Source organism: Sycon ciliatum, chromosome 10, assembly GCF_964019385.1.
Source record: "Sycon ciliatum chromosome 10, ocSycCili1.1, whole genome shotgun sequence".
Classification (NCBI taxonomy): Eukaryota; Metazoa; Porifera; class Calcarea; order Leucosolenida; family Sycettidae; genus Sycon; species Sycon ciliatum.
The window spans coordinates 6958229-6984340 of NC_088652.1; the positions used below are offsets into that span (position 1 = coordinate 6958229).

The window sequence follows — 26112 nt, forward strand, 5'->3', positions numbered from 1 at the left end:
TGTGCCCTAGCTCACTTAGAATTATTATTATGTTATACACGTAGATCATGTCCATGATGCCTTTCCTCTACGCAGGTCGACCGCACTATTGTTTTTAAGATTCACATAATTATTACTTTTGCATAATGCATTACATACTATGATCATGCTGGCTCCATCCCTTATCTCCTAAGCTACCACCCCCCGCCCCCCCCCCCCCCCGGTGCGTCTGCCCAGTGTTGACTCCGAGACCGACCGTCGGACGAGCTGCCCAGGCCTCACCACCACTGCCGTTTCCGTGCTGCCTTCTCGATACATACGTATGTACACTGTATATCATGTGCACATTCACATGTCTGAAGGTTTGTGGTTTTTAAAGAAAAAAAAAAAAACAAAACTTGGAAGGTTCAAGGTTATGGAAATACCAAAGAGGGGAAGGAAAGCGCAACGAAATCGAGCAAAAGGTACAGTCCCAACGAAACGAAGAATGTCGATTGTTACTGGACGATGACGAGACCAGCACGATATTTGACAAAGCGGTCTAACTACAATTCGAAGCAGCAAAGCAGCACACCACCCAACTAGGGTGGGTCCTAAATATCAAAGATAAGTAAAGAAATTGGAAGCTTTGCGAAAACGAATTGTACAAGCCGAAAGCCAAACTCCTACAGTACTCCTCATGCATTACATTGTGATGGACAAGCGCTACGGAGATGTGTTGAAGCTAGGTGTCAGGACGTCGAATGTCTCAGTACTCTTGTCAGTTTTGTGCCTAGTTATTTCACTTTCTGACTGTATATAGTATCCAGTTACAGCGATGGAGAGTTACTCTTAACTCGTATCCATATGTCCTTTTCCTTTCCACATTTATTTATGGCTCGACATCCGAGTTTCAAAATAGATATAAATAAAAATACGAAAATGGAAGTAGCAATGAGGGGAGGCATGGTTAAGACGAGCAGAAAAAATGGATCTCAAATTTACAAGTCGGGTCATCGTAGCATGATTCTATCGAGCCTCATCAGCAGGTAACGAAAGCCATTACATTTAACCGAAGTAAAATACGCCTAGCATGCATTTGCATTCACGGACAGATACTATGGACTTCATACAGTCGGGCAGGCCATTCCAGGGTCGGCAGCTGGCTAGAAGCGGTCGGCATGCGCCAGAAGCAATGTGGGCCAGGCGGAGAGGAAGGTTGCGTCCCAACTGACCTCGAGTGGTCATGCCTGTGGGCGGGCCTTGCAATACAATTCGGGACGACAACAGCTCACTGACGATTCCAGAACGGATTCTGAATGTCCGGAGTCGGAGCTTGCATTTCCCTCGTTCCAGCACTGGGCAGACACCCAGCCTGGAGTTTTGTGCCTAGTTATTGCACTTTCTGACTGTATATAGTATCCAGTTACAGTGATGGAGAGTTAGTCTTAACTCGTATCCATATGTCCTTTTCCTTTCCACATTTATTTATTTTCTCTTCATTTCTGACTCTTCTTGCTAGTTGTCATCGCTTTCATAATATTGGGCAAAACTGCCCGTTTGACATGCGATGTAAAATTAACAACAACAACGTACACCACGAATACAAATTAGAGAGGTTCCGGGGTACGATTTTCCGTGCAAAAATCCGTATGGGCGCTACGGATTTTTTCCAGGCGTGCACCATACGATTTTTCGGCACGGAGAATCCATGTGGACTGGCTTTCATACGAACCATGTTTCGTATGGAGATTTTGCGTCATCGGGTGCAGAAAGATTTTCACGTACAAATTTTGTACGAGAAACATCGATTTTGCGCGCGAGGGTTTGATTTCGGTACAATTTTTCAAAATTAAAAGGCATAGCGCGGGAATGTGACGTGTTTGCGATCGTAACCAAGGCAATGACGGCAAACGCATAAGTTCCGTACTCCGGAACATTTCGCTGCTTGAAAACGACGTATAAAAATCCGTCGCGCCTCTACGGATTTTGGCACGAAAAATCGTACTCCAGAACCTCTCTATTCTTGCTGCCCTGAGCAAAGCGAAGGACAAGCGACACCGCACGTAGGCCATTGGCCGGTCATAGGGGTCGATCGGCAGACGGCAGATGCCAGCAATCCACATACTCGCGTTAATGAATGTGGTACACTCTGGGCCAAGCCACCCCACTCTGGCAAGGACTAGAGGGGTATATGTCTACTAAATGAACCACGGTCGACATTGTTGATACGCCCGGCATACTCACTTTTCTTGCGGGGCTCATGTTGCTCCAGAAGATCACTTACGGACTTGTTTCTGTATGACACTGTACCCGAACGTTGAAGAACTCATTCTGAGTCCGTGTCCAGAATCCACGACCTTGGACATCAGTGCGGGCGTCGTTCGTGGTGCTTGTTGAGGCCGCTAAAAACCTCGCCTGTGATAGGATCAAGTACAGGCAGCTTGCTGCATATGCTGATGACACCACGTTGTACAAGTGCATATCGACCAATACTGCCGTACCCGAAGATATTACCACACTCCAGCTTGCTGTAAATGCGCTGGCAGACTGGGGAGTGGCCTGGCACATTAGGTTTGAACCTACAAAGTCTCTGTCCCTCCTGATTTCTCACCATCGCAACACAGTCGTGGTCCCACCGATTGTATTCCAGGGCACAGTTGTTCCGGAAGTCGACCGGCTGAAGCTGCTGGGTGTGCTGTTTGACCAACACCTGTCCTTCACAGCTCATATCATTCAATTGGCTATTCGAGGCTCGCAGCGTCCCGGCTTCCTCCGGAAAGCCTCACGAGTGCTGGACTCCAGGTGCCGTGGAGTGATCTGCAAGGGCTTTGTCCGCCCGGTTTTGGAGTACGGCATGCTCGTGTGGATGAGCGCTGCACCCATCACTCTGGCTCGCCTCACTGCCATCCAACGCCGTGGCCTTCACATAATCGGTGATGGTGCCTACCTCCCTAGCTTAGACATCCGCAGAATGGTCGGAGCACTATGCTTTCTGTACAAGCTCCACTTTTCAACTGGCCCAGACTTGCTTTTCACCCTTCTTCCACCCGAGCGACCAACACATCACGCCATAGCCGACGCACACAAAAGCATCTCTCACACCAGTTTCAGCTCACTTCCACTCTTCCGCCCAGAGCACGGAATGATGTCCTTCGGTCCTTCCCTGACGCTGTTGTGGAGGTCTGGAACCAGCTCCCGCAGTGCGTTCTGCTCAACCAGCCAACAAGGAAAGGACTGCAGACGTTCAAAGAATGTTTCAACGCCCACCTGCGCTTTACCCGCTGGGAGTGGGCAACGGACAGGCTATGAATCAAAGAAAAAAGACGAAAAAAGCTCTAACACTGTTCCCTCCTCTACTCACTTCGTTGACTCTCAGATAATTTTTTATTGTGCATACTTTTCCCCGTAATCCCCAGTTATCTACCCCCCCCCCCTCTGCGTATTTTCTGTAATCTTTTGTTTTTGTGGAGCGCTTCGGTTGCAATGAAGCCGAGACCCTATGATCGGTCAAGCTGCCCCTGCCTCTCCCCCACTCCTGCCATTCCATATGTCTCATCGCTGCCTTGCTGCTTTGTGCCGTCAAATGGTGTGTGGTTTTTTGTAAAAAAAAGAAAAAGAAAAAAAAGGCTCAACTGCCACATTTCAGCACACCTCCGTCAGGAGGTCCGCCACTATAGAGAGGTTTTAATTTTCGCTCCAAGAAATTACGCATCCACGAGCGCTTGTTTGAGAAGTGGTCTTCATCCGTTTATTTTTTTGTTGGGAGTCACGGACGTCGGAGGGGCGGCACCCTGCGTCACTGCCTGAGACGAGAAATCTTTGACTACGTTGTCCACAGCCGGAGACCCACAGACAAACGGGTTGGCCTGTGCCGTAAACTGGCGTGTCGACACCTTAAATTCAAAAAAGCACAATTGGTGTAACAGCCTCTGAGCAGTGAGAAGACAAGCAGGCATGAGATTTGAGATGGTTCCGGAGATGAAGCAACACGGGTTAGCTAGCGTCCGCGGACCAAGCCAAGAGTAGAGATCAAGCACAAAAATGAGGATTGAGGGTGACTCATCGTGCACCACTGGTCCGCGATGAGCGAAAATTACTGCGAAAGTTTGTTTCGCGTTTCCTGGAACTTTCCCGTTCAAAGCTGCGAACGTTCGCACGAAGTTTCGCTTCTCGTGACGTCAAACGAAAATTCGCGGGAACGTTCGCACTGAAAAAGCTCTCTCAATATCTCTCACTTCATTGTGGTGAATTGTCCGGAAACCTCCGCGGGGGCAAATTATCGCATGCGTGGCGTGGAACGGCTCCCCACATACACAACTACTTAGCTGGTGCCCTGTCTTGACATGATGTACCGGTATACTCCAGTCACACTGCGCTGAAAATCTGAGATTCAATTCACTTACAAGTAGATCATTGTGTGTGTGGCGTTTGAGATTCTAAGAAGCCTTCCAACTTGTGTATTAGTACATCACGTAAGATGATTTACTTCCAAGCAAAGGTGCTATTAATTTTACTCCCAGCCGCGCTTTATACCGTGACAACACAAGCTTGCAATGGAACAGGGCTACGTTTTGTTGTAAACTCTGGAGTTTCATAACTGTAAATGCATGAACGATGTATATTTCATGGTAGAATAGGCAGCAGACGTAATTTATGCGGGAGCAGCACTATACTTCTTGCTTGCCGTGGCTGGCACAAACAGGTGCTAAACACTTCAAGATTCCCCTTCGACTCAGCTGGATGCCGCGTTTTCCGCATCCTTAAGAACGCCAGATCGCTCTATGGATAAAGGCGCAAATGCTGCTCCTAAAGCGGTGGTAGGTGAGTAAATCAGACCCACAACAAAGTGGTCAAAGACCGAAAGCCCTATTCGCTGAATCCATGCTTCCCTCGTGCCTGGTCACGAGTTTCCAATGGGCGTGGGTACCAGCACGGCTGGAAAAATCCTTCCGCTTCCAAGCAGGACTTGAACCTGGTACCCTCCGTTTCTCAATCATGGTCTACTACCACTAAAATTATTAGTGATGAATTACACAATGAGCACAAACATCTGAGCATCTGAGCACAACATCCCTTCGTACATTGTATGGAAGAAACAGCACTGGCCAGGTCGCGTTATCAGCATGCTTCAACTGCTGCAGTTCATGTTTGGCATATAATGGTCAAAGAATATATCCGCAAATGGGCATGGTTCACTGTTGAAGAGGAAGCGCAAAGAAATACAGTGTCAACATTCATACTTCAAAAGGACTGGGGTTCACGGAGCCCCTGAGTAGAGCTGAGTAGTGCACACGCCAGTTGCGCATAACAGGTGTTTGTGGACAATCAGCTTCTCTATCACTCACAGCTGGCATCCGGTGTTATTTGATTGTACAGATGGCGTTCTGTTATCAACTGGTGGTGACTATTGATTGTGTACATGGCCGGTTTACAGAAGTCAGCCCAGTGAGAACAGGGTGCACTAGATTCACCAGTGACCATTGTACTAGCCCTCCGACCCCTGCTCGATCGCAAACCTACCCTTTACGCGAGAACAGCACGCCATATACTATGAATCCAAGCAGTGTGTAGTGCTCACTGGAGGCTAACTGGTATAAAAGAGATGTGACGTTCCAAGTTGAAGTTTGATAGCAATGGTTCAACGTGTTCTGCAACATGGATTTACGCCGGAGTTATACCTGCGTAGTTGTTCTTGTGATTGCTGTTTCGCAGGGATTAGCTGCTGCTAGTGCAGGTACGTAGACTTTGGGAAGAGGTAGTGGAAATTGTCTCCGTGTCTTATTGCACGCGGTATAGCAATAAATGCCAAGAATATAATAAAAAGATGCTGATATCCGTTTTCCTCTGTCCCTCTAGTCATCCTAATGATCCCAGAATTTTAACCTCTTGTCGGCGTGTCGTCGCTACAAAATAGAACCAAACAGATACTTGTAATACATTTAAGTCAAGTCTAGTTTCTCGCCTATTTTACCCAGGAACACACCCCTCACAGTAATAAATATAGGGGTGCGGACTGAAAGAGTCTTCGGAGTATGCCAAGGGACAACCCTTCATTAGACAAGCATGAATATGCAAATGAATTTTGTGATGCCGAACCAGAACCACTACGACATGCAACGTTCCACAATCCCGTTCTGGGACAATTGTGCGAAATCGTGGCAACAACTCAATTTCAATGCACATGCATAATATTATGTTAGTAGCTGCTGCAGACCAAAGGGATCTGTCATTAGTAAACGAAAAGTCCACTGATAAAGGGTGGATTGCCAGCAACATTATCTATTGGAATAGTTGGAATAGTGATTTGTGGACATCTATTGTGTAGCCAATTGCAGTCAAAGGTCGAGAAGTGAAGACATGCGCGAGCGCAGCGTGCAGGGAGCCACGTGCATATTGCAGCATTATTGCCATAAACGAAGTATCTAGCACCTTCCCCATGTTGTGTTGGCGCAGTTTCCGCCTTCCATTGGTCTCGGCATCAACGCCTTCTTCACGCATCAGAAAAATCCGTAGAGGAAAGGGGAAGAGAAACATTACCAAGGCGTTCGTTTCTGCACATGTTATGTTCGCTTGGCTTCCCTTCCAATCGATCTTTCAATTTTTAGAGTCACACAAGTTGCGTGGTATGTTGCTATCCGTCCTTGAATTTTTGATTGACCGTGTTGTCCAATTGCCTTGTCATTAAAGGCTTCGACAGACATGTACATCCTTCCCAGCTGAGACTTTCAGCTCATGCTTATCTTGTTTGCGCTCACCTTCCCTCCTAAGTTATTGTTATATTAAACTTAGAATCTTCCAAGCTATGGCAATGCGTATCAAAGACGTGCCAGATCCTATTGACAGTTTGTCGAAGAGAGTCAGTACCATTCGTCAGCGTCCTGTAATCTTACCATATGAGCTCATTGTCAAGTAACTGGTGGTGTTAGTGAATATTCAACATAGCATAGCGAACATAGTGTAACTTCATTCATGTTGTCTTCTTATAAATCCTTGGCTCTTCATCCGAGTCTGATTAGAAACAAAAGAGACAAAAGAGCGGCAGTATAGTGTTGAAGCTGAAGGTTTGATTTAAATTGTTGTTTATTAATTATTTCATTCCAAAAAAACACACACCATTTGACGGCACAAAGCAGCAAGGCAGCGATGAGACATATGGAATGGCAGGAGTGGGGGAGAAGCAGGGGCAGCTTGACCGACCATAGTGTCTTGGCTTCTTTGTATGTGTGTATGTATGTGTTCACGTGTAGATGTATACGTGTGTGTGTGTTTGTGTGTGTGTGTGCTTGTGTGTGTGTGTGTGCTTGTGTGTGTGTGTGTGTGTGTGTGTGTGTGTGTGTGATGTGTGGTGTGTGCGTGTGTGTGTGTGTGTACGCGAGAGAGACGGAGCCAGAGAGGGACGGAGAGAGTGTGCGAGTGAGCGGGCAGAGAGACAGAAAGAGAAAGAAAGAAAGATAGATAGATAGATAGAGAGAGAGCGAGAAAAAGAAAGAGAGGACGTGTTGGCAGAACTGCTAGCAGTTGGGGTGGACCCGCAATTGAAATACTGCAGAGTTGAAAAATAACTACCCTTTGCCTATATTATTTTCAATGCCATTGATTTCGATACAATTGTGTAGGGTGGACAGCATGTGGTGCAATCGGAGGAAAGCAGGTTCAGATGAAGCTCTTCACAGACGAAAAGAATTTCGCAGATTCTCAGAATCATTGCGCTCAACTTGGAGGAAATCTATCTACAGTGCAGACTGATGTTGAGAGGAAATGTGCCGACAGCGCTATTACTACTTGTGCTGCCTGTACAGTAGGTTCCAACTTATGGTGTGATCGAACATGTCGGGTATGGGTAGGACTTCAGAAACGCACTGGTAGATGGAAATGGCTAACCCATGCAACATCGTTAAGTAAATGGCAGTTGAAATGGCGCAGTGGGGAACCAACAGATGACGATTATCAGAAATGTGGGTACCAATACAAGGAGCTCTCAGGACTGGGTGACTACTCTTGCAATAACCAACTTTCTTACCTGTGTCAACGTTACCGTCCAGTTGGTAAGTGAACGTTTACCCCTTTAGAATCCGCCCATATTGCCAGAAAATTGATTTCTTCTTTGAAGTAGGCATATGCAACATTAGAAGTGCAATAAAGAATATAATTAATGCAGACATGGCCAGACAAGAACAAGTGGTAGGAATTATAAAGAATTGTATTATTCAAAATCGATTTTCGCGTACCGCTCGCCAGTGAATAGTATGGGAACTGAGGGTAAGGTGTACTACCCACCATGTTCCTGTGCCACCACCAACACCATCACCTGTGGTGCTGTGAGTGGTTGGGGCTGGGGTGCGGTTGCCACCAGTGACCTGGCCACCATTTATTGACTCATGTTGACAGCAGAGGAGCCTATTCTAACACTACATATTTGCTCTGGAAAGGAGGAGGTGCCGCCGAGAGACACTGAACCCTCACCTGGGTCCTTGCCTCAGCCTTAGCCACTCTTGTATCCTTTGGTGACTACCAAGACGGTGGTGCCCTGGCCCGTGGCTCCTGGCGACTGTATCTGGACAGAGAGGGAGCTCATCGGCAAACGGAAATAGTAAAACAAAATTGAACCAATAACCTTACCCAGAGACCCACAAGAAGCACGCCTAACTACTCACTTAAATTGTATGCACGGAATGGACTTCGCCCACGCAAAATGGACAGTGTAAATGTTGACCATTTTCTTTCTTTCTTTTTTTGCAAACTCTATAATAATATTATTATAAGAGCTCCTTGTCAGTTGTGTGCTACATTATGCACATCTGACTGTTCAACATCTGGTTTAGTTGTTGGACTTGATCGAATAACGTTTGCCCACAATTTCCATGGTACAAAACTCAATAATATATAATTGTGAAAAGAAGAAGGACAAAATGTTACAAGTTATGACTAACTATCCACCAACGTAATTATAGCTAGGTATTTTTCAAATTTCCAACATGTACTATCCTGAACAGAAGGGAGAGGAAACGTTTATAGATGAAAGGAAGTTGCTTCTTAATTGTGTGTATTTGGGTCTTCGCATGTGAAGATAATAAAAGTCTTAAAAATTCTTGGAACTCGTCATTGTGTAGCCATGTCCGCATCTATTATATTCTTTATTGCACTTATAAAATTGCTTTATCCTCGCCGACTTTTCAATTATGTAATATTTAGTACTATATTTCGGGTATAACTTCAGTATTAGTTTTCCGATGTACACAATCTTGAGTATTCCAGAAGGCACTCCTCAGAAAAAGCTCCAACGATGCACTGCACATATCACAAAGTCGTCCCAGAGCTGGATATATGAGCAATTCTCTTTCCGCCACCGGTTGGAGATAACGATTTCATTAAGTATTCGGTTAAAGTTTTGGAGTGTTACTTTAACGCCTTTGAGGGAAGATGGCGTCAGGATTTTACGCCAATAATACATCCAGTTAGTATCGGTTTCCAGTGCAAAGGTACAATGTACACACATTGTGAAGACTAGATAGCAGCTTTGGTCAATGCCACATATGGGTGTGTACAACAGTTCTAAAGTTACACATCCACACAGTGGCTGCTCTAGGATTACCAACCAACCGGGTACATATGTACCTGGGAAAACCCTTGCCACCAGTTCAGTCACGGCTATTGTATATCAGGGAGTTTTTTTATATTTTTTTACGATGATCAGTTGATCACAGCTCACAGGCAAAGTTTAAAAAATGCATAGTGGGAGCATAGTGATGGTGAGGCTTTTTGCCCTCAGCCGACCTTAGCTCTCGACATCATGGGGACATAAAAAAATAAAAAATAAACATTTCACGGTTCGCGTGAGACTCGGCCAAAGACCCAGTTTTCCGCATCCACGGGAACGCCACCCCTCCAAAGGACCAAGGCGCAGATGCAGCTCCTAAGCGGTGGGAGGTGAGTAGATCAGACCCACCGCAAGGTGGTCAAAGACCGAAAATCCCATTCACTGCATACATGTTTCCCTCGTGCCAGGCCACGAGTTCCCAATGAACTGTGGGTCGCAGCACCGCTGGAAAAATCCTTCCGCTTCCAAGCAGGACTTGAACCTGGTACCCTCTGTTTCTCAATTATGGTGGTAGACCATCCCACTGTGCCTGCCTGGGGACATAAAACGCACTAAAATAGAAAGAAGAAGATAAATGAAAGGAGTGACAGGTACATAATACGAAATATTAGAAGGGGGGACAGTACATTAGAAGAAGGGGAAGGATAAGACAGAGAGTGCTAGGAGGAGAAGGAGAGAAAGAAGAACAGACGTTATTGGGAATAGTATGTGGAGCGGAATTTGGAAGTGAAATTTGGGGTGAGGCAGAGATGATGCTGATACTCAGTGATGGTCATGTGTCCACGAACAGTCGTTGGTCGTCAAATAGCGGTTGGCTGCAACTTTGATATGTTGCAAGTTCTTGGTACAGAAAGGACCAGAGACGACTCCGGCGGGCAACTGGTTCCAGACGGGTACAACTGCGTGAGGGTAGGCTCGACACATGTTGTTTCGGGAACAGACTGGAAGTTCATTTGCCAGTTGGTGTGCGTGAGCATTATATTTCTGGAACGTACTACGGGTGGAGTGGACTGTTCGGTGTTGGGGCTGCTGTGGTGGCCACATCCTTTGTACAAGGGGATGTGCATTCGGACAATGCATCTTGTACAGGAGGCAAAGTGCTGCAACCTTCCAACGAAGAGCAATACTCGGCAGCCAACACATTGGGGCGATGGGGCGGATGACCCGGGCTTCCACACGGTCGAGTCTTGAAAAATGGGATGGGGCCGCTCCCATCCAGACAATATGGCAGTACCCCATCACTGGGCGCACAAAAGCATTGTACGCTTGGGTGCGACCGGGCACGTCTAAGAGGGTGACTGTTAGGACTTCTTGATTGAGTCCCCAACAGTTCCCACGTGACCGGTATTCTTTTTCCAAGCGGATCCAAGCACCTCCCCCCCCCCCCCAACCAGTTCACGGACCCACCTGACCACGCTCTGTAGCAGATATTGAATTCCATAAATATAGGCGACACTGACTCACGGCGCTATCTGGGCCCACACGCGGTTTGTTGTACCGTGAACTGATACCTTCCGAAAATTCGTATCACTGGTGATGGTTTAGTTTACGGACAACGTGGCGCTTGGCGTTTTTTACGTTCCCAAACTTTCATGGATAGCTTTGTTGATGTCATGCCAGAAGTGTGAGCAATGGTTATTGTAGCGGGATTCGAAACTGCTGGCCGTCATGCCGACGCATGTCTTAGTCAGGCGAGATAACACTTGCGCCTTGTACACAATGTCAGTAGTCAGGCACCCCCAAGGTGCCTGACTCTTGGAATACAAAAAACAATAGGGCTATTATGGAAATGGATAAAGCGAACTGTTCTGATGATTGTAACAAGTGGGATGAGGGGGGGGGGGGGGCAGTAGCCAGCAGAATGCATCCCTCGAACTGCATTATGTCTTTTAAATGTTGTTGCCAAGTGCGGTGCAAGGTAGAGCCAGAGCGCGCTAAAACATGACCACAGCTTGTTTTTAAAGTCGAGAAAATGGCGATTTCAATTCCGCGGCAAAACATACGAAGTGCAGTGCAAGGCGAGTCGCTGTTGTTGTTCTCCTCGGTCGACTGGACTGTTCTGGATGCATTTCTTTGTTGCAAGTAAGTTTATTTGTTTGAGTTTGTATTCCATGTTGCGCTGAGTCGCCTAAAACTGATCGTCATCGATGTATCGATGGAACAGCCTAGTAGTAGTCATGTACTGCGGAGCGGAAGAAGACGACATCCTCGCACTTCATGCGCAGGATAAAATATTTTGAGGTTTCGGGTCGGAAACAGAAGGAAGACGATGATGGCTACAGCGACGAGTCATTTGAGGGCGACACTTTCATCGAGTGTAAAAGAATTGATGCTGGTAGTCCCACGATCTGCAGTGACGAGGAATTCTACTCTGATGACAACCTGGCAAGCGATTGGCATCGACACTGACTTGGGAGGTGAGTCGGCCGATGATTTGGCCAGAATGGACATCGCTGCACATATCCGGGAAAATGCCAGTATTACTTGCAAGTGCAAAAACAATCAATGGACTCTGCTGCTCCCTCAACTTGCTCAAGTTGGTAATTTGAGTACCCTTATGCGGAACATCGCTAGCACGAGCAGTAGGCAGCGAAAGCTGTACTCTCTGGCGAGTGGAGAAAACTGTGTGCAGATGGGCTTTGGTGTGGGGAATATGAGTGCGACGTCCAGCATGTTGAGGAAGACTGTGTGCAGCAGTGTATACTGTATATCTGAAAGTACAGGTGGAGTGTGATGGAGAGGACGTGGAGTGCCAACTTCTTCGGCCATCTACAGATGTTGACCGTGTTTTCGCTGGCGGTTCTCCAGTTGTACTCCAAACAGGAGGTATTTCGGACACCCAGCTCAGCTGCCATAGAAATTTTGGATGTGGCCGGGTACCTGTCAGCTCATGCTATAAGACCCTGGACAGAGGAACTGACCCAGAAAGGATGAACCAAGGGACATATCAACTGTGTCCAAAAATGACAATCCCATTGCTGTACATAGAATTTCACCATTTCAACAGTGCTGCATATAATACCATTGTAGCAACACTTAGACATGTCAGATCAATCCAAAACTTTCAGACAGCGAACATTAGGTGTGTTTGTTCATTTTTGAACAAAATAACTGAAAATCGAATTTTTGGTCTGTGGTCATATTTTAGCGTGCTCTGGCTCATTTCGTTCGTTATCGCCGACCGTTACCAATGGATCGGCGTGACAGCCAAAGTAATGTCAAATAGGCTTCGCATTGGGTTCTCCATGAAATAGAGAGTGCACAGCCAACCATCTGCACGATGTTTTACTTTGCGAATGTCTTCTACGTGATTACTTCTGTCCCGGCAGATGGTGCATGGTCAACGTGGACTGGCTATGGAAGCTGTTCAAGTGTGTCAGGAGGTTGCTCAAAAACGCGTAACCGAACATGCACCAATCCACCACCAACCAACGGAGGAGGCAGTTGCACGGGAATGTCGCAGCAGTTTCAGACTTGCAATTGTGCCGTGAATGGTGGCTGGTCAAGCTGGACGAGCTACGGCCATTGTTTTGGTGTGTCTGGAGGAAGATGTTCAATACAGCGCCACCGCACCTGTACTAACCCAACACCATCCAATGGAGGAGCTCAGTGTACTGGAGACTCTCTGCAGCTTATGACTTGCAGTTGTCCCGTGGATGGTAGGTGGTCAACATGGACAGCGATTGGCACATGCTCAGTAAGTTGCGGAAGCGGAAACCAAATTCGTGTGAGAAGTTGCAACAGTCCACCTCCAGCACATGGAGGTCGTGTGTGCTCTGGTCAAAACCGCCAGACCGTATCCTGCCAAACAAACCCGTGTCCTATCAATGGCAAGTGGTCGCAATGGTCAGCATTTAGCCAGTGTAGCAAAACATGCGGCGGTGCGCAGCAGACTAGAAAGAGAACGTGTACGTCCCCCTCCCCAGCCCACGGTGGGTATGACTGTTCGGGGATATCTTCAGATACAAGGAGCTGTGGCCCTATCCAGTGTCCAATTGACGGAGCTTGGTCATCCTGGTCATCCTATACTCAATGCAGTAAAACATGTCAGGGAACCCACACACGTACTCGATCATGCACTAATCCATCCCCTGCTTTCAATGGTACAGAATGTATTGGAGGTGCAACCTATACTAACACATGCGGCGCTACCCACTGCCCAGTGAATGGGAAATGGTCAGCCTGGTCATCATACACTGCATGCAGTGCTACATGCGAAGGAAAAAAGAGTCGGTTCCGATCATGCACCAACCCTGCACCAGAGTATCAAGGTAGTAATTGTTCAGGAAGTTCAACTGAGGATGCAACCTGCGGTGCAACACATTGTCCAGTAGACGGAAAGTGGTCCCCATGGTCAGCTTACGGGCCATGCAGTGGCACATGCGAGGGGCACAAGAATAGAGCAAGGACTTGTAGAAACCCTCGACCAGCATACAATGGGCAGCCATGTCAGGGCAACAACTCTCAAACACTTGCATGCGGGACTTCAAATTGTCCTGTGGATGGTCACTGGTCGCAATGGTCACCTTACAGCCAGTGCAACGCAACCTGTGAAGGAACGCAAGTCCGAAATCGATCGTGCAACTCGCCAGTTAAAGCCTACGGTGGAAAGCCTTGCTTGGGAAACTCTACTCAACAGCAACGATGTGGCAAACTTTACTGTCCAGTAAAAGGTGGGTAGCGGCAGTGGTCTCGAAATATGAGTGCTTGTTCAGCTAGCTGCGGGATTGGAAGTCGCACTCTGAAGCGTTCTTGCAAAATGCTGGAACCCCGGCATGGAGGTTTGAATTGCTCCAGCGTGGGTAAAAGGAATGAACCATGCTTCGTGCGGAAATGTACAGACGTTAAGTGATGATAACGGATTTTGAATTTCAATGTGCGTGTACAAGACCATTAAACTTGATGCTGCATGTACGCAAAATAGTTTAGTTTGTAACGACATAATTCCATGACGTATTTTAATATAATTATATGAAAATGATCTGGCATCCGTCACCACAAACCTTTCACTGTGACGGCAAAGGATATAATCTATTTGGTTGTAAATGGGTAAAGGTGGACCTCCACTAGGGTTGTGGCGCCAGCCTGTCCATGTGGTGATATGTTCTGCACGGTGCTGAAACGCCGTGTTACAGGCAAATAGGTAATTGCTGGACGCGAAATCAGCCAAAGTCTGAACCAGCATAGGGTACGGAGTGGCAGTCACTGGGTGGTCGTTTCCCAAGTTTTGCGTTGAAGTCTCCCATCAGGAACAGCAGCGATGAAGACCTTAGTTTTTGAATTGTTTCCAGCAAGCTGTTGTAGAACTCGTCTAGGCATGAATGGTCTGCTGCAACGCGTGTTGACTCCCTCACATCACACGAGGATCTAGTTGCACTGAGGCAGCTCGCCCAGGATCGTCGAAAGTGGAAGGAACTAATGTGTGCTGTGTGTAATGGCTGAAGTTATACAATTACACTAGATACCCTTAACAATAATAACGGATATAATTACACTAGATACCCTTAAAACAATAATAACGGATACAATTACACTAGATACTCTAGATACTAGATACTCGGTACTCTAGATACTAGATACTCTAACAATTTTATCAAACATTATGATAATTACCACATCAAATGCTGCGGAGACCTATCCAGAATCGGCAATATGCTGGCCCTGGCCTGGAGATCTGCAACTATAATCAGCTTCTACTTTGCAACACTAACGGATTAGTCCCCTTTGTCGATTGATGGATCAATCGGTAGATTCGGCTCTGTTTTTCTTTCCTTTCTTTCTTGTTTTGAATTGTACGTTGAACTCATTGGATTTCTTTGTATTCTGTATCTCGTTATCGTTATATTTCCCTCTAGCGCTCTCGCTTAGGATGAGCTTTCTTTTTTATGGCAGCTTAAGCGAAGGCTATATACCTGCTTTATGCAGGTTGATGCCAACGCGAACAAGCAAAATAATAATAATAATATGAAAATAAAACATGCATAGTCCATCTTGACGGTGCAACACCATCGATTGCGAGATTATTGTATAGCCAAGAGTGTTTACAGGAAATGCTTCACTCATTTACGGTTCAGGTTCATAGGTTCTTTTTGGAGGTCAACCGCACATCTTCATTCTGCCTATCTATGGCCTTGCACGTTGTTGATTATAATATCGTTCTGCGCCACAATCGCGCGTACATGGTTGCACCTTGTATGAAAAATTAATTTACCTGACAAAGGAGCTCCTCGTGGGGCAGTCTCCATCCAAATGATGTAACCGTACGCAAAGGTTCTTTTCAGACCTTCCTCATACTGTCCCAACAGAAAGTGCTTTTCATGGATCGTGATTTTGCGACAAAATTTGGCGAAGTCTAACCCTATTAATTTTCATTTACATAATTATGTCAAAACGTGTGTATCCAGCCAAAATAAATGGAAGCATGTGGGTTTGCTGAGTTTTAGTGCGCCCTTGACCGCAGATATGGACGTTCTCTTTTAAGAGAACATGCATATCTGCTGTCAAGCTTAAAAGCAAAACTTAAATTAAAGATTGCATTTGATGGGGCATTTCGGGCGAACTGTGACTTGCAATCGTATATCACCCCCATTTTGTGATGGGCATCTTCGGTTCGCAGCATTTACATTGAGGACATCTTACTCTGATGGTACAGGAGACACAACGACAAAAGTAATCGATCCACAGCGTGACGCCGGGGCTATGGAACCTGCCGAGGTTGGAAGCTCAACAGGAAGCAAATCGTCAAGCTCCACATTCGTTGGATTAGGTGCGTCAATCGGAATTGGAGTTCTTCTTGTCACTGTTGCTGTCATACTCTGGAAGAAGGACATGTTACCCATGAACGATTGCCTTGCCAAGCAACAAGGAGGTGAGTTTAGAATAAAAGTGATACAAAAGAGTAAGCATGAACGTGATGATGTAATGTCCTCTCCTTAAAACCACTAGAACATGCTTTTACTTTGACTTATATATTTATAATTGTTTGTATATGAAATTTTCGATTGTCCCTGTAGTAGCAGCCCACTAGGGGCACGGAACAGAAATGTTAGGTTAACAATTTGACATGACTTGACTGTGGCACTATAGATGCAGAGACTTCTTCCCAAATTCATCATGAATAGTTTTTCTTTCAAAAAAGATCTCATAGATGTCTCTTTTCACCGGTTTGCATCTGCATCGGGGCCCTGATGAGTTGTCCGGCATCTTTCTTTTTCATTCAATCCCAGGAAGAAATGAAATGATTTGCAATTCTCGCAGTGAACGCTCGCACAACCATGAGGTGAGAATAAAACGTTTTCTTTCACTGAGTCAAACGTGTGAGGCTGCATAATACTATGATGATCATAGAATGGGCAATCAAATGCTGTTGCTAAGGTAGCAGTGTTACTTGTTTTTTTGTGTGTGAGGTCATAACACCTCGCCATAGGGTTGATCTTCCCAAACAACGCTTTTCACATTGCAGTTAGCAAGAGCACATGGAGACAAAATTAACCGCCCAGTGTACATACTTGTCATTAGTTATTCCGAACTTGGCTTGCAATCCTCATTATGTCTAAGCTGTAAACGTTTTCACTTTTGGTTAGCATCTTGTCCTTTACTTAAATGCGCCGGCCTCAACGTTCCTTTCCTACTGTCCAGCCATCTCCAGTTCCTGACGATTCCTACGCCGCTATCGGGGCTGACTTGCTGAATGAGACAAGTTTCACGGACACATATGATGTCATTGGTAACTCCACTGCAGTGCGTCCGAAAATCAAATCATCAGGACCTGGAAAGGTATGAATTTATCACACAAATCATAGAGAAAATTGCATTCAATCTCCAAACAGCTAGCCGTTTCCACCTACTCAGAGCTGGTGAGCGGCGCGCTGCATTTGAAAGCCCTATTTGAATATTTCTTCTTCCCTCCCCTTATTTCTATTTATCGCCGTGGTTGGCAATCACCCGCTCTCGTAACATTGGCCGGTGTTTCCGCCGAGTCTTGAGATGTTGGAATAAATAATAAATAAATAAATAATAATATTGTGGCCAGCTGTCTTTGATGGTAAGGAAGTCGTCAACTAGGATGAACTCATCTGCTTCACTACCTCTCTCTCTCCCTCTCTCTCTCTCTCTCTCGCTCTCTCTCTCTCTCTCTCTCTCTCTCTCTCTCTCTCTCTCTCTCTCTCTCTCTCTCTCTCTCTCTCTCTCTCTCTCTCTCTCTCTCTCTCTCTCTCTCTCTCTCTCTCTCTCTCTCTCTCTCTCTCTCTCTCTCTCTCTCTCACTCACTCACTCACTCCTTTCTTCCCGGTTGCCGTGCTTGTGACTTTTTTTCCCCTGCTGCCGTGCTCATATTGGTTATCTAACTACAGCTGTATCCTCTTCTTGGTTCTGTTTGTCCGCTTATTATTATATATTTTTCTTTTCTCTTATTATCAGTGGGACCATTGTCATTAGGTTTAGGCCTGTTTTGGAACTCCACTTTAAATAAAGCCAAACAACAACAACAACAACAAGGAACGGGACAGGTACGGGATAGCGCCAGGCATGCTGATGCTGTCCTTGATGGTACGGTACGGGACAGCCAGACGTTACTGACGTAACGTCCTTTGCATAGCTACGGGAATAAACCAGATTTTGAATAGTCAGGCCAGCATTCCATGAAGTATTGGAATGCATAGCTTGTGCTCGGCTCGATGGCGCTTGGCTTCCCCTCTTTGGAATTATCACTGATATCCATGAAGCTTCCGAGTTGGAAGGGCATTCATGCTGTGGATCAGTTCTCCTTGTCAGTTTTGTGCTAGATTGTTCACGTCTGACTGTTCAAAATCTGGTTTAGTTGGTGCTTGATGGACTCGATCACCTAACTTTAGCCCGCATTTTTCAATGTTCGAATTTTTCCTTGGCTCGGGACATCAAACGCCAAAGTGGCCGACCCCATCTCAGATGGATTTACAATATCAAAAATGATATAGAGCACGCTGATACTGATATTTCTGACTGCTTTGAACTGGCATTAGATGAGAAAAATGGCTTGTGGTAAAAGGTGCTGCGCTTGCCAGGTTGTTCTCTGCTACTTTCTAACAATACTGAGATGCCTTTTGTTGGCTCTTCTGCCTGGATTTCATTGACAGATGTGTTAAGCCCATGGATCCTTCCATGAGTGATATGCGAACTGTAACTATTATTAATGCTATTTGCATTCTACGGGAGTATGCAGGTGTTTGCGCGCGTGTATGTGTGTGTGTCTGTGTACGTGAGTAAGCGCGTGTGTGTGTGCGTGTGTGTGTGTGTGTGGGTATCGCTGCTTGTGTGGATGTATTGTCCGTACGAATATGCCTAATGTTTCCTTTGCTGTGTTTCCAGACTCGGCAGGAACAGGGGACACAGAACGTATACACCAGAGAATCAACCTCCAAAATAGGCTCAAGGTCAGCTGAGGAATCAGGTGGAGACGAGGATCATTATGACAACATTGGCCCCCTTGCCGAGGTAGGTTGCCAGGAGCTCTGAATTGACGTTTGCAGCACAACATAAGGGTTTCTGAATTGGTCCGAACACGTGGGAGACTGTATCGAGTTACATTGCAGATGTTACTTCAATAACCTAGAATTATTACGTTCAATTATGTGAATTTAGAAAATGGACAAGAAATGGAAGTAATGACTCAATAAGTTGATTGATAGACACGTTACTAGCTAAATCCTGACGAAACGGTTGTGTTCTTCTTTGTCATTTTTGGTAACTGCAGCCACCTCAACCAGTCCGAGATGAAAATAACTGTTGTGCACTGGGACCTTCTTTTGGACCGGCAGCAGATGAAGATGAGTACGACAACACGCATTTTCTGTATCCCGCAACTGAGGATGCGACAACAAGCGTAAGTGACATTCAGAATGGAAGTTATGTTTAAGTAATGTTTTCGCTTCTCACCTCCTTGTGTGTAACTAGTAACTGTTTATTCCCTAGGCCACCTCAACCAAACATGTATAGTCACTATTGTGTGTACCCAAGCCCACGTTTGATTTGATGTTGCTATTAAATTGATCACGTTCTATATTCAAACCCTCATACAGCCAGCCAGGTATAAAACAATCATAATAATGGAATGGAAAATAGAATATAAAAGACAAGGAAACGAGTTATGAAGCAACAATTTACGACTGTAACAAGATAATAAGCAGTCAGAAAGTGCTATAGCAGGTCACAAGACGGATATGCTACTGAGACTTTCAACGACCTGAGACATATCTCTAACACATCTCCAGTGCGCAAGAGCCTTTCAACTTGCATAGTAGCACGGTGGAAAAAGGGATTAGCATGGGGATTAAGAGCAAGTGCAGTAAGTAATAAGAAAGGAAAGGTAACATAATTATACTACTTATAGTTAACACTGACGGACCGTAACTACCTTGATTCTACTAGTGGCTTCCTCTGGGGGCAGCTGCAACGCGTTTGGAAAGCCTCTCCCTCTGACGTGCTTCTGCTTCATTAACCCAGGTGACCTGTGGATCTGGTGAAGGGTCGCGCTGACGCGGATACAGAATCTTGGACGTGTATGTATGTTTTCCACTAGCCATTTTTTTTTACTAATGCCACATCTTCCACTCATGACATGCAAAGCAGCGGTGCAGCATCGCAGGCATGAATCGTGGACGTGGTGACGGGGTCTGATGTGCTCCACCGGAGGAGAAGACGAGAAGAAAGAGAGAGATCGAGAGAGAGAGAGAGAGAGAGATCTCGAGAGATCGATAGATCGAGAGAGATCGATAGATCGAGAGAGATCGAGAGATCGAGAGAGAGAGAGATCGAGAGAGAGAGATCGAGACAGAGAGAGAGATCGAGACAGAGATCGATATCGAGATATCGAGAGAGATAGAGATAGATAGATAGATAGATAGAAAGACAGAGAGAGAGAGAGAGAGAGAGAGATAGGGAAAGGAAGAGAGGGAGAGGTAGAGAGAGAGAGAGCTGGGAGATAGAAGAGCACAGTGCTCTTGGTGATGGGGACTGCGAAGGTTAGTAGGTTCTGGGACATGTGCATGAGAATCAGATTATATTGGTGATGACAGCAGCAGGGTTATAAGGTAAGCAGCTGAACACTAACAAGAACAGGGAAAGCGTTGGCGAGCAGATTCAAATTGCATCAGTAGCAGAGAGCCAGTCCTGAGCAAGAAGGTGGCGGTAGACCTTTTTATTGAAGCTTTGCATGTGGGGCTGGGAGGGTGGGTGGTGGAACAGGTCTGGTGGCAGGGCATTCCACGTTGCAACGGTGCAAGCAGGGAATCCTTGGAGGCCGCTGTTCTGGGTGTTGGCAGGCAGGCCAGTTGTCATCTGGTATGGATGGGAATCCTGCAGCTGGAGAAACTGACGGGTAGGTGTTGTCTCGGGGGCACGGTGAGTGGCTGGTTAAGGCAGCTTCTGCTTCAGAGGATGGGTGCATCCAGATAGCAGAGCTTGTAGGTATAGGCAAGTGCAGCTACCAGGCGACTGAGTGCCAGGCTATGGAGCCAAGTACCTGCTTCGATGATGTGGAGGGCCCTTCGCTTTATCTGGTCCAGCTTCTTAAGATGGAACGAGGATGAGCCCAACCACACTAAGGGGCAATACCCGAGTGTGGGTCGCACAAAGCCGTTGTAGACGCATTGGCGGCTCTCGGCGTCCAGAATGGGAGACACTCGCTTCAGGAAGCCAATCCGCTGGTTAGCACGGGAAGCTTGGGATCGGAGGTGGAAGAAGTAGATAAGGGTGTCGTCAAAGGTGACTCGCAGTAGTTTCAGCCGACTTCCTTCACTGACCGGTGTGCCGTCAAATATTGCTCCAGTGAGCTGCCAGGGATGGCGATGGTGGCCTATAGACATAGACTGCGTCTTGGAGGGCTCACATTTGATCCTCTACTTATGTCCCCAACGGGAAAACGCATCAATGACCTGCTGGAGGAGGTCGGAGCCACAATCAATGTCAGCTCTTGATGTGAGGCAGTGGAAGAGAGTGGTGTCGTCTGCGTAGGCTGCTAGCTCCATATCTGGTGGGAGGTGGTCCTCGCCATCATTGGTGTAGAGGATGAACAGGGTGGGACCAAGGATAGTGCCCTGCGGCACGCCAGCTTTGGTCGGGTACGCACTGGAAAGTTCACCTCCAACTGCTACCCTCATATGACGATCAGTCAGGTATTCCCTCAGCTAAGCGAGAAGTGGACCAGTTACACCATAGCATTGAGGGTGGAAAGCCGCACTATCTCGACTCGCTGATATGAGAGGTCAGGGTCTGCAGCACGCTGGGCAGAGTGTGCTCTATACCCGGGAGGTAGCAGAGCAGTTTCATCGCAGGCTCTCCTGCGAGTTCGAAGACGTTCTCCCTGATACTATGTCTGCTTTACACTCCTACACCCCTACACTACGCTAACCTACACTGCCACTAATACTACTGTCCTACTTCCAGACCGGCCTGTTGCCAGCTGGGCTGTCAAACACTACGGAGCTGAAAAAGTCACAACTGTCCACAGTCAGTGCATTTGTACGTGGTGAAGCCCTCGTCGTCCGGGGACATGTGGGCTGCTTTGCCACGTGAAAGAGCAGGCAAAGCAGGAATCCCTGGGTTGGCAGCTGATGGTTGAGCCTTCTGCGAAGCTGTTTTTGTGGGGACTGGTACCTTAGATGCCTTAGATGCCTTCTTCCCACGTGGTGGCTGCTGTGCCTGTTGTTCTGGGGCTGGCATCTGCTGTTGGCGCAGGTCAGGTCCAAGGGTGACCGGGGGGGGGGGGGGGGGGGGATGGGCCGCTGGGAGGCCGTGATGGGGTTAGCATGCGTGCTCCCACCTTGCAGCAAGCTGGCATAGGTGGTGGATTTTGACCTGAACTTAATGTTAAATATTCAGTAAACACAATAATATCATAATCATTAAAGTAACTACAAAACACAAAAAAGAGCCGACTTATCTTGGCGACCTGTCAAGCTGCTTGGCTCTTTTATAGGATCCGCAGAGGATAATCAGGAAGTACTTGTAATGGGTGCTCCGAATAGAGGGTTCGGTGCCATTTCGCGTCATATACTGACCTCCCGACTCTGTATGTTCTTTGCCCTCATCCTGCCTATTCTGTTGTATAACTGCGAAATGTGGTCACTGACACAGCAACTCAGTACTCGGCTGGCCGTATGGCATTGACGGAAATTGCGGAACCTGCTTGGTGTTGGGTACTCTCACCACATTTCCAATGCCACGGTGCACTCTTCAACACAACAAGACACAGTCAGCATTATTTGCTGTAGACATCGAGTTATCTGGCTGTGCCATGTTGTTCGTGAAAGACCTGACTTAGCGTCTTACCAAGCACTTAAGAATACCGGGGACATCAAACGCCAAAGTGGCCGACCCCATCTCAGATGGATTTACAATATCAACAATGATATACAGCACGCTGATATATTTCTGACTGTTTTGAACTAGCTCTAGATGAGGAAAATGGCGTATGGTTGTAGAAAAAAGGTGCGTGTGTGTGTGCTTGTGTGAATGTGTTGTCCGTATGCATATGCCTCGTGTTTCCCCTGCTGTGTGTCCAGAATCGGCAGGAACAGAGGACCCAGAACATATACACCAGAGAATCAACCTCCAAATTAGGCTCCAGGTCAACTGAGGAAACAGGTGGAGACGAGAATCATTATGACAACATTGGCCTCCTTGTTGAGGTAAGTTACCAGGTGCTCTGAATTAACGTTTGCAGCAAAACATAATGGTTCCTGAATTGGTCTGATCAAGTCGGAGTCTGTATCGAGTTACATTGCAGATGTTACTTCAATAACCTACAACGATTTCCGTTCAGATATGTGATCAAGAGGGGTAAGTAGCAGCATTCGGAATTGTCCAGATTTTTATCAACCGCCACACCACACCGCTGCGCTCTCCGGCCGACCTTAACACGTTGCCGCAGCACACCATCAGCAAAACGACACTTCAGTTGGTACTCTGCTCCTTCAGACAGCAGCTGTTTCGATCATCAGGATACCTGAGTTTAGAAAATGGACAGAAATGGAAGTAATAACACAATAATTTGTTTGATAGACACGTTGCTAGCTAAATCCTGACGAAACGGTTGTGTTCTTCTTTGTCATTATTGTTAACTGCAGCCACCTCAACCAGTCCAAGATGAAAATTGCTGTTGTGCAGTGGGACCTTCTTTTGGACCGGCAGCAGATGAAGATGAGTACGACAACACGCATTTTCTGTTTCCCGCAACTGCGGATGCGACAACAAGGGTAAGTGACATACATAATGGAAGTAATGTTTAAGTAATGTTTTCGCTTCTCACCTCCTCGTGTGTGACTAGTATATTCCCTAGGCCACCTCAACCAAACATGTATGGTCACTATTGTGTGTACCCAAGCCCACGTTTGATTTGATGTTGCTATTAAATTGATCACGTTCTATATTCAAACCCCCATACAGTCAGCCAGGTATAAAACAATCATAATACTGGTATGGACAATAGAAGAGGAACACACAAGGAAACGAGTAATGAAGCAACAATCCACGACTGTAACAAGATAATAAGCAGTCAGAAAGTGCGATAGCAGGTCACAAGCCGAATATGCTACTGAGACTTTCAACGACCTGAGACCTAGCTCTAACACACCTCCAGTGCGCAAGAGCCTTCCAACTTGCATAGTAGCACGATGGAAAAAGGGATTAGCATGGGGATTAAGAGCAAGTGCAGTAAGTAATAAGAAAGGAAAGGTAAAATAATTATACTACTGATAGTTAACACTGACGGACCGTAATAACCTTGATGGCACTAGTGGCTTCCTCTGGGAGCAGCTGCAACGCGTTTAGAAAGCCTCTCCCTCTCATGGGATTCTCCTTCATTAGACCAGGTGAAGGGTCGCGCTGACAGGGATACAGAATCTTGGGCGTGTATGTATGTTTTCCACTAGCCATATATTATTATTTTGTTACTAATGCCACAGCTTCCACTTATGACATGCAAAGATATCCCTGATGTGGCAGGTTTGAGTTTTTTGAGCTCCGTAGGCTTTCGTCGTTTTTTGGCAGCCCACTCGGCATCAGGCCGGAGTGGAGGCTTAGCAGTCGTAGTGTAGAATCGTAGCTTAGTGTAGAGTAGGTGATATTTTGAGTAGCTGTCACTCCCTGACCTACTCTCCGCCATGGACGAGCTGGCAGGTGAGCCCCTGAGACTTCTGTGCAGTCTCCCAGGCATCGAAGCCAATGTCATCAGCTTGATCCAGCAATTGTCGTCGTATGTTAGTGAGTCTAGAGATAGAGAAGAGCGCGTGAAACAGCGTGTGGATGAGCTATGTGCACACGTTTCAGAATTACGAGGCGAACTGAGCTCCTTGAGGCAGACCGCCATTGCCCATGTCGACCAACAGCAACAAAAAAGCGAGGAGGTCAAGGAGAGTGCAGCTAGTAGTACGAATAGTACCCGTACGCTAACTGGAAAGTCTAAGCCGCGCACCAAATAGTGAAAAAAAGTCAAAGCAGCAGGCAGAACACGTGGGAACGCACACTGAACCCCGTACCCGTAGCGCTGCCACACCCTGGCACGCAGGCAAGACGGTGCCCTCATGCTCAGTGGACACGGAAACGGAGTACTATGTCATGTACTCTGACGCAGAGGGCACTGAACTCCTGCCAGTCAAGAACTCCAAGCCTGTGTTCAGCACCACCACGGACGACTCTTGGAAGTTGGTATCTGCAGGATCCCCCAAGACCAAGCGCTCTGTTGCCTATGTGGGCAACATCTCCCCAGATTGCACAGAGGACCGCCTGAAACAGTTCATCATGGACAGAAGCGAACAGGCAATGTCAGGATCTTCCATTCCCGTGCACACCTGCAGTGTACATGTAGGAGAGAGAGGACGAGTATCAGCCAGAGTCACTGTAGATGCCACCTCCATGCCTATTGTGACCGCCCCCAACTTCTGGCCTAGGCCTTTGTACTGCCGACCGTGGCGCTTCTTCAAAAACTCTGGCGGAAACCGCAGCAGCAACAGCGAAAACAGCAGCAGCAGCAACGACAACAGCAGCAGCGACAGCAGCAGCAACAGCAGCAGCAGCAACAGCAGCAGCAGCAGCGACAAAAGCAGCAACAGCAGCTGCAGCGACAACAGCAGCAGCAACAGCAGCAGCAACAGCAGCAGCACCGCAGAATCTTCCGCACCACAGCCAAACACCACTGGCAACGCAAGCAGTGCAGATGAAAGGTCAGTGAGGATGGAAGCTCTGCCGATGCAGGTACCTCGAGTCGGACTCCAGGGATGAAAGCTCGCTCCCACCAGCGAGATTCACCACCTGCAGACCAAGCAGCCAAGTACTCTTTCTCAGTTGGCAATGCGTTTGCACCCCTAAGCCGGTAATGACCAACAAACCCTGAAACTGTTCGTAACAAATGCCTTTGGGCTAATGAGTAAGTTAGATGAATTCCGCCATGTGCTCCATGCTGAATCCCCGGATGTTGCCATAGTAACAGAGTCTAAGCCGTCAGAGGCTGTGACTCAAGCAGAGTTGACACTCCCTGGCTACTACCAGCCTCTGAGACGCGATCGAAACCGCCATGGTGG

The 26112-nt window shown here is 46.9% G+C and overlaps 1 protein-coding gene across 4 annotated transcripts in view; it reads left to right on the forward strand.

Moving 5' to 3' along the window:
* The first annotated feature begins 5612 nt into the window (after positions 1-5612).
* Positions 5613-26112, forward strand: part of LOC135825657 (SCO-spondin-like) — a 33743-nt gene continuing 13243 nt past the window's right edge. For 2 of the 4 annotated variants that reach the window (XM_065338274.1, XM_065338276.1), the window contains exons 1-8: positions 5613-5695; positions 7578-8006; positions 12889-14232; positions 16212-16427; positions 16786-16838; positions 17198-17335; positions 18905-19030; positions 19290-19418. In XM_065338274.1, the coding sequence (XP_065194346.1) occupies positions 5617-5695; positions 7578-8006; positions 12889-14232; positions 16212-16427; positions 16786-16838; positions 17198-17335; positions 18905-19030; positions 19290-19418 (2514 nt within the window). In that variant the 5' untranslated portion in view covers positions 5613-5616. Of the gene's footprint in view, positions 5696-7577; positions 8007-12888; positions 14233-16211; positions 16428-16785; positions 16839-17197; positions 17336-18904; positions 19031-19289; positions 19419-23097; positions 23224-23661; positions 23791-26112 lie in introns of all 4 variants that reach the window. The other 2 variants (XM_065338273.1, XM_065338275.1) reach the window with 2 other exon arrangements.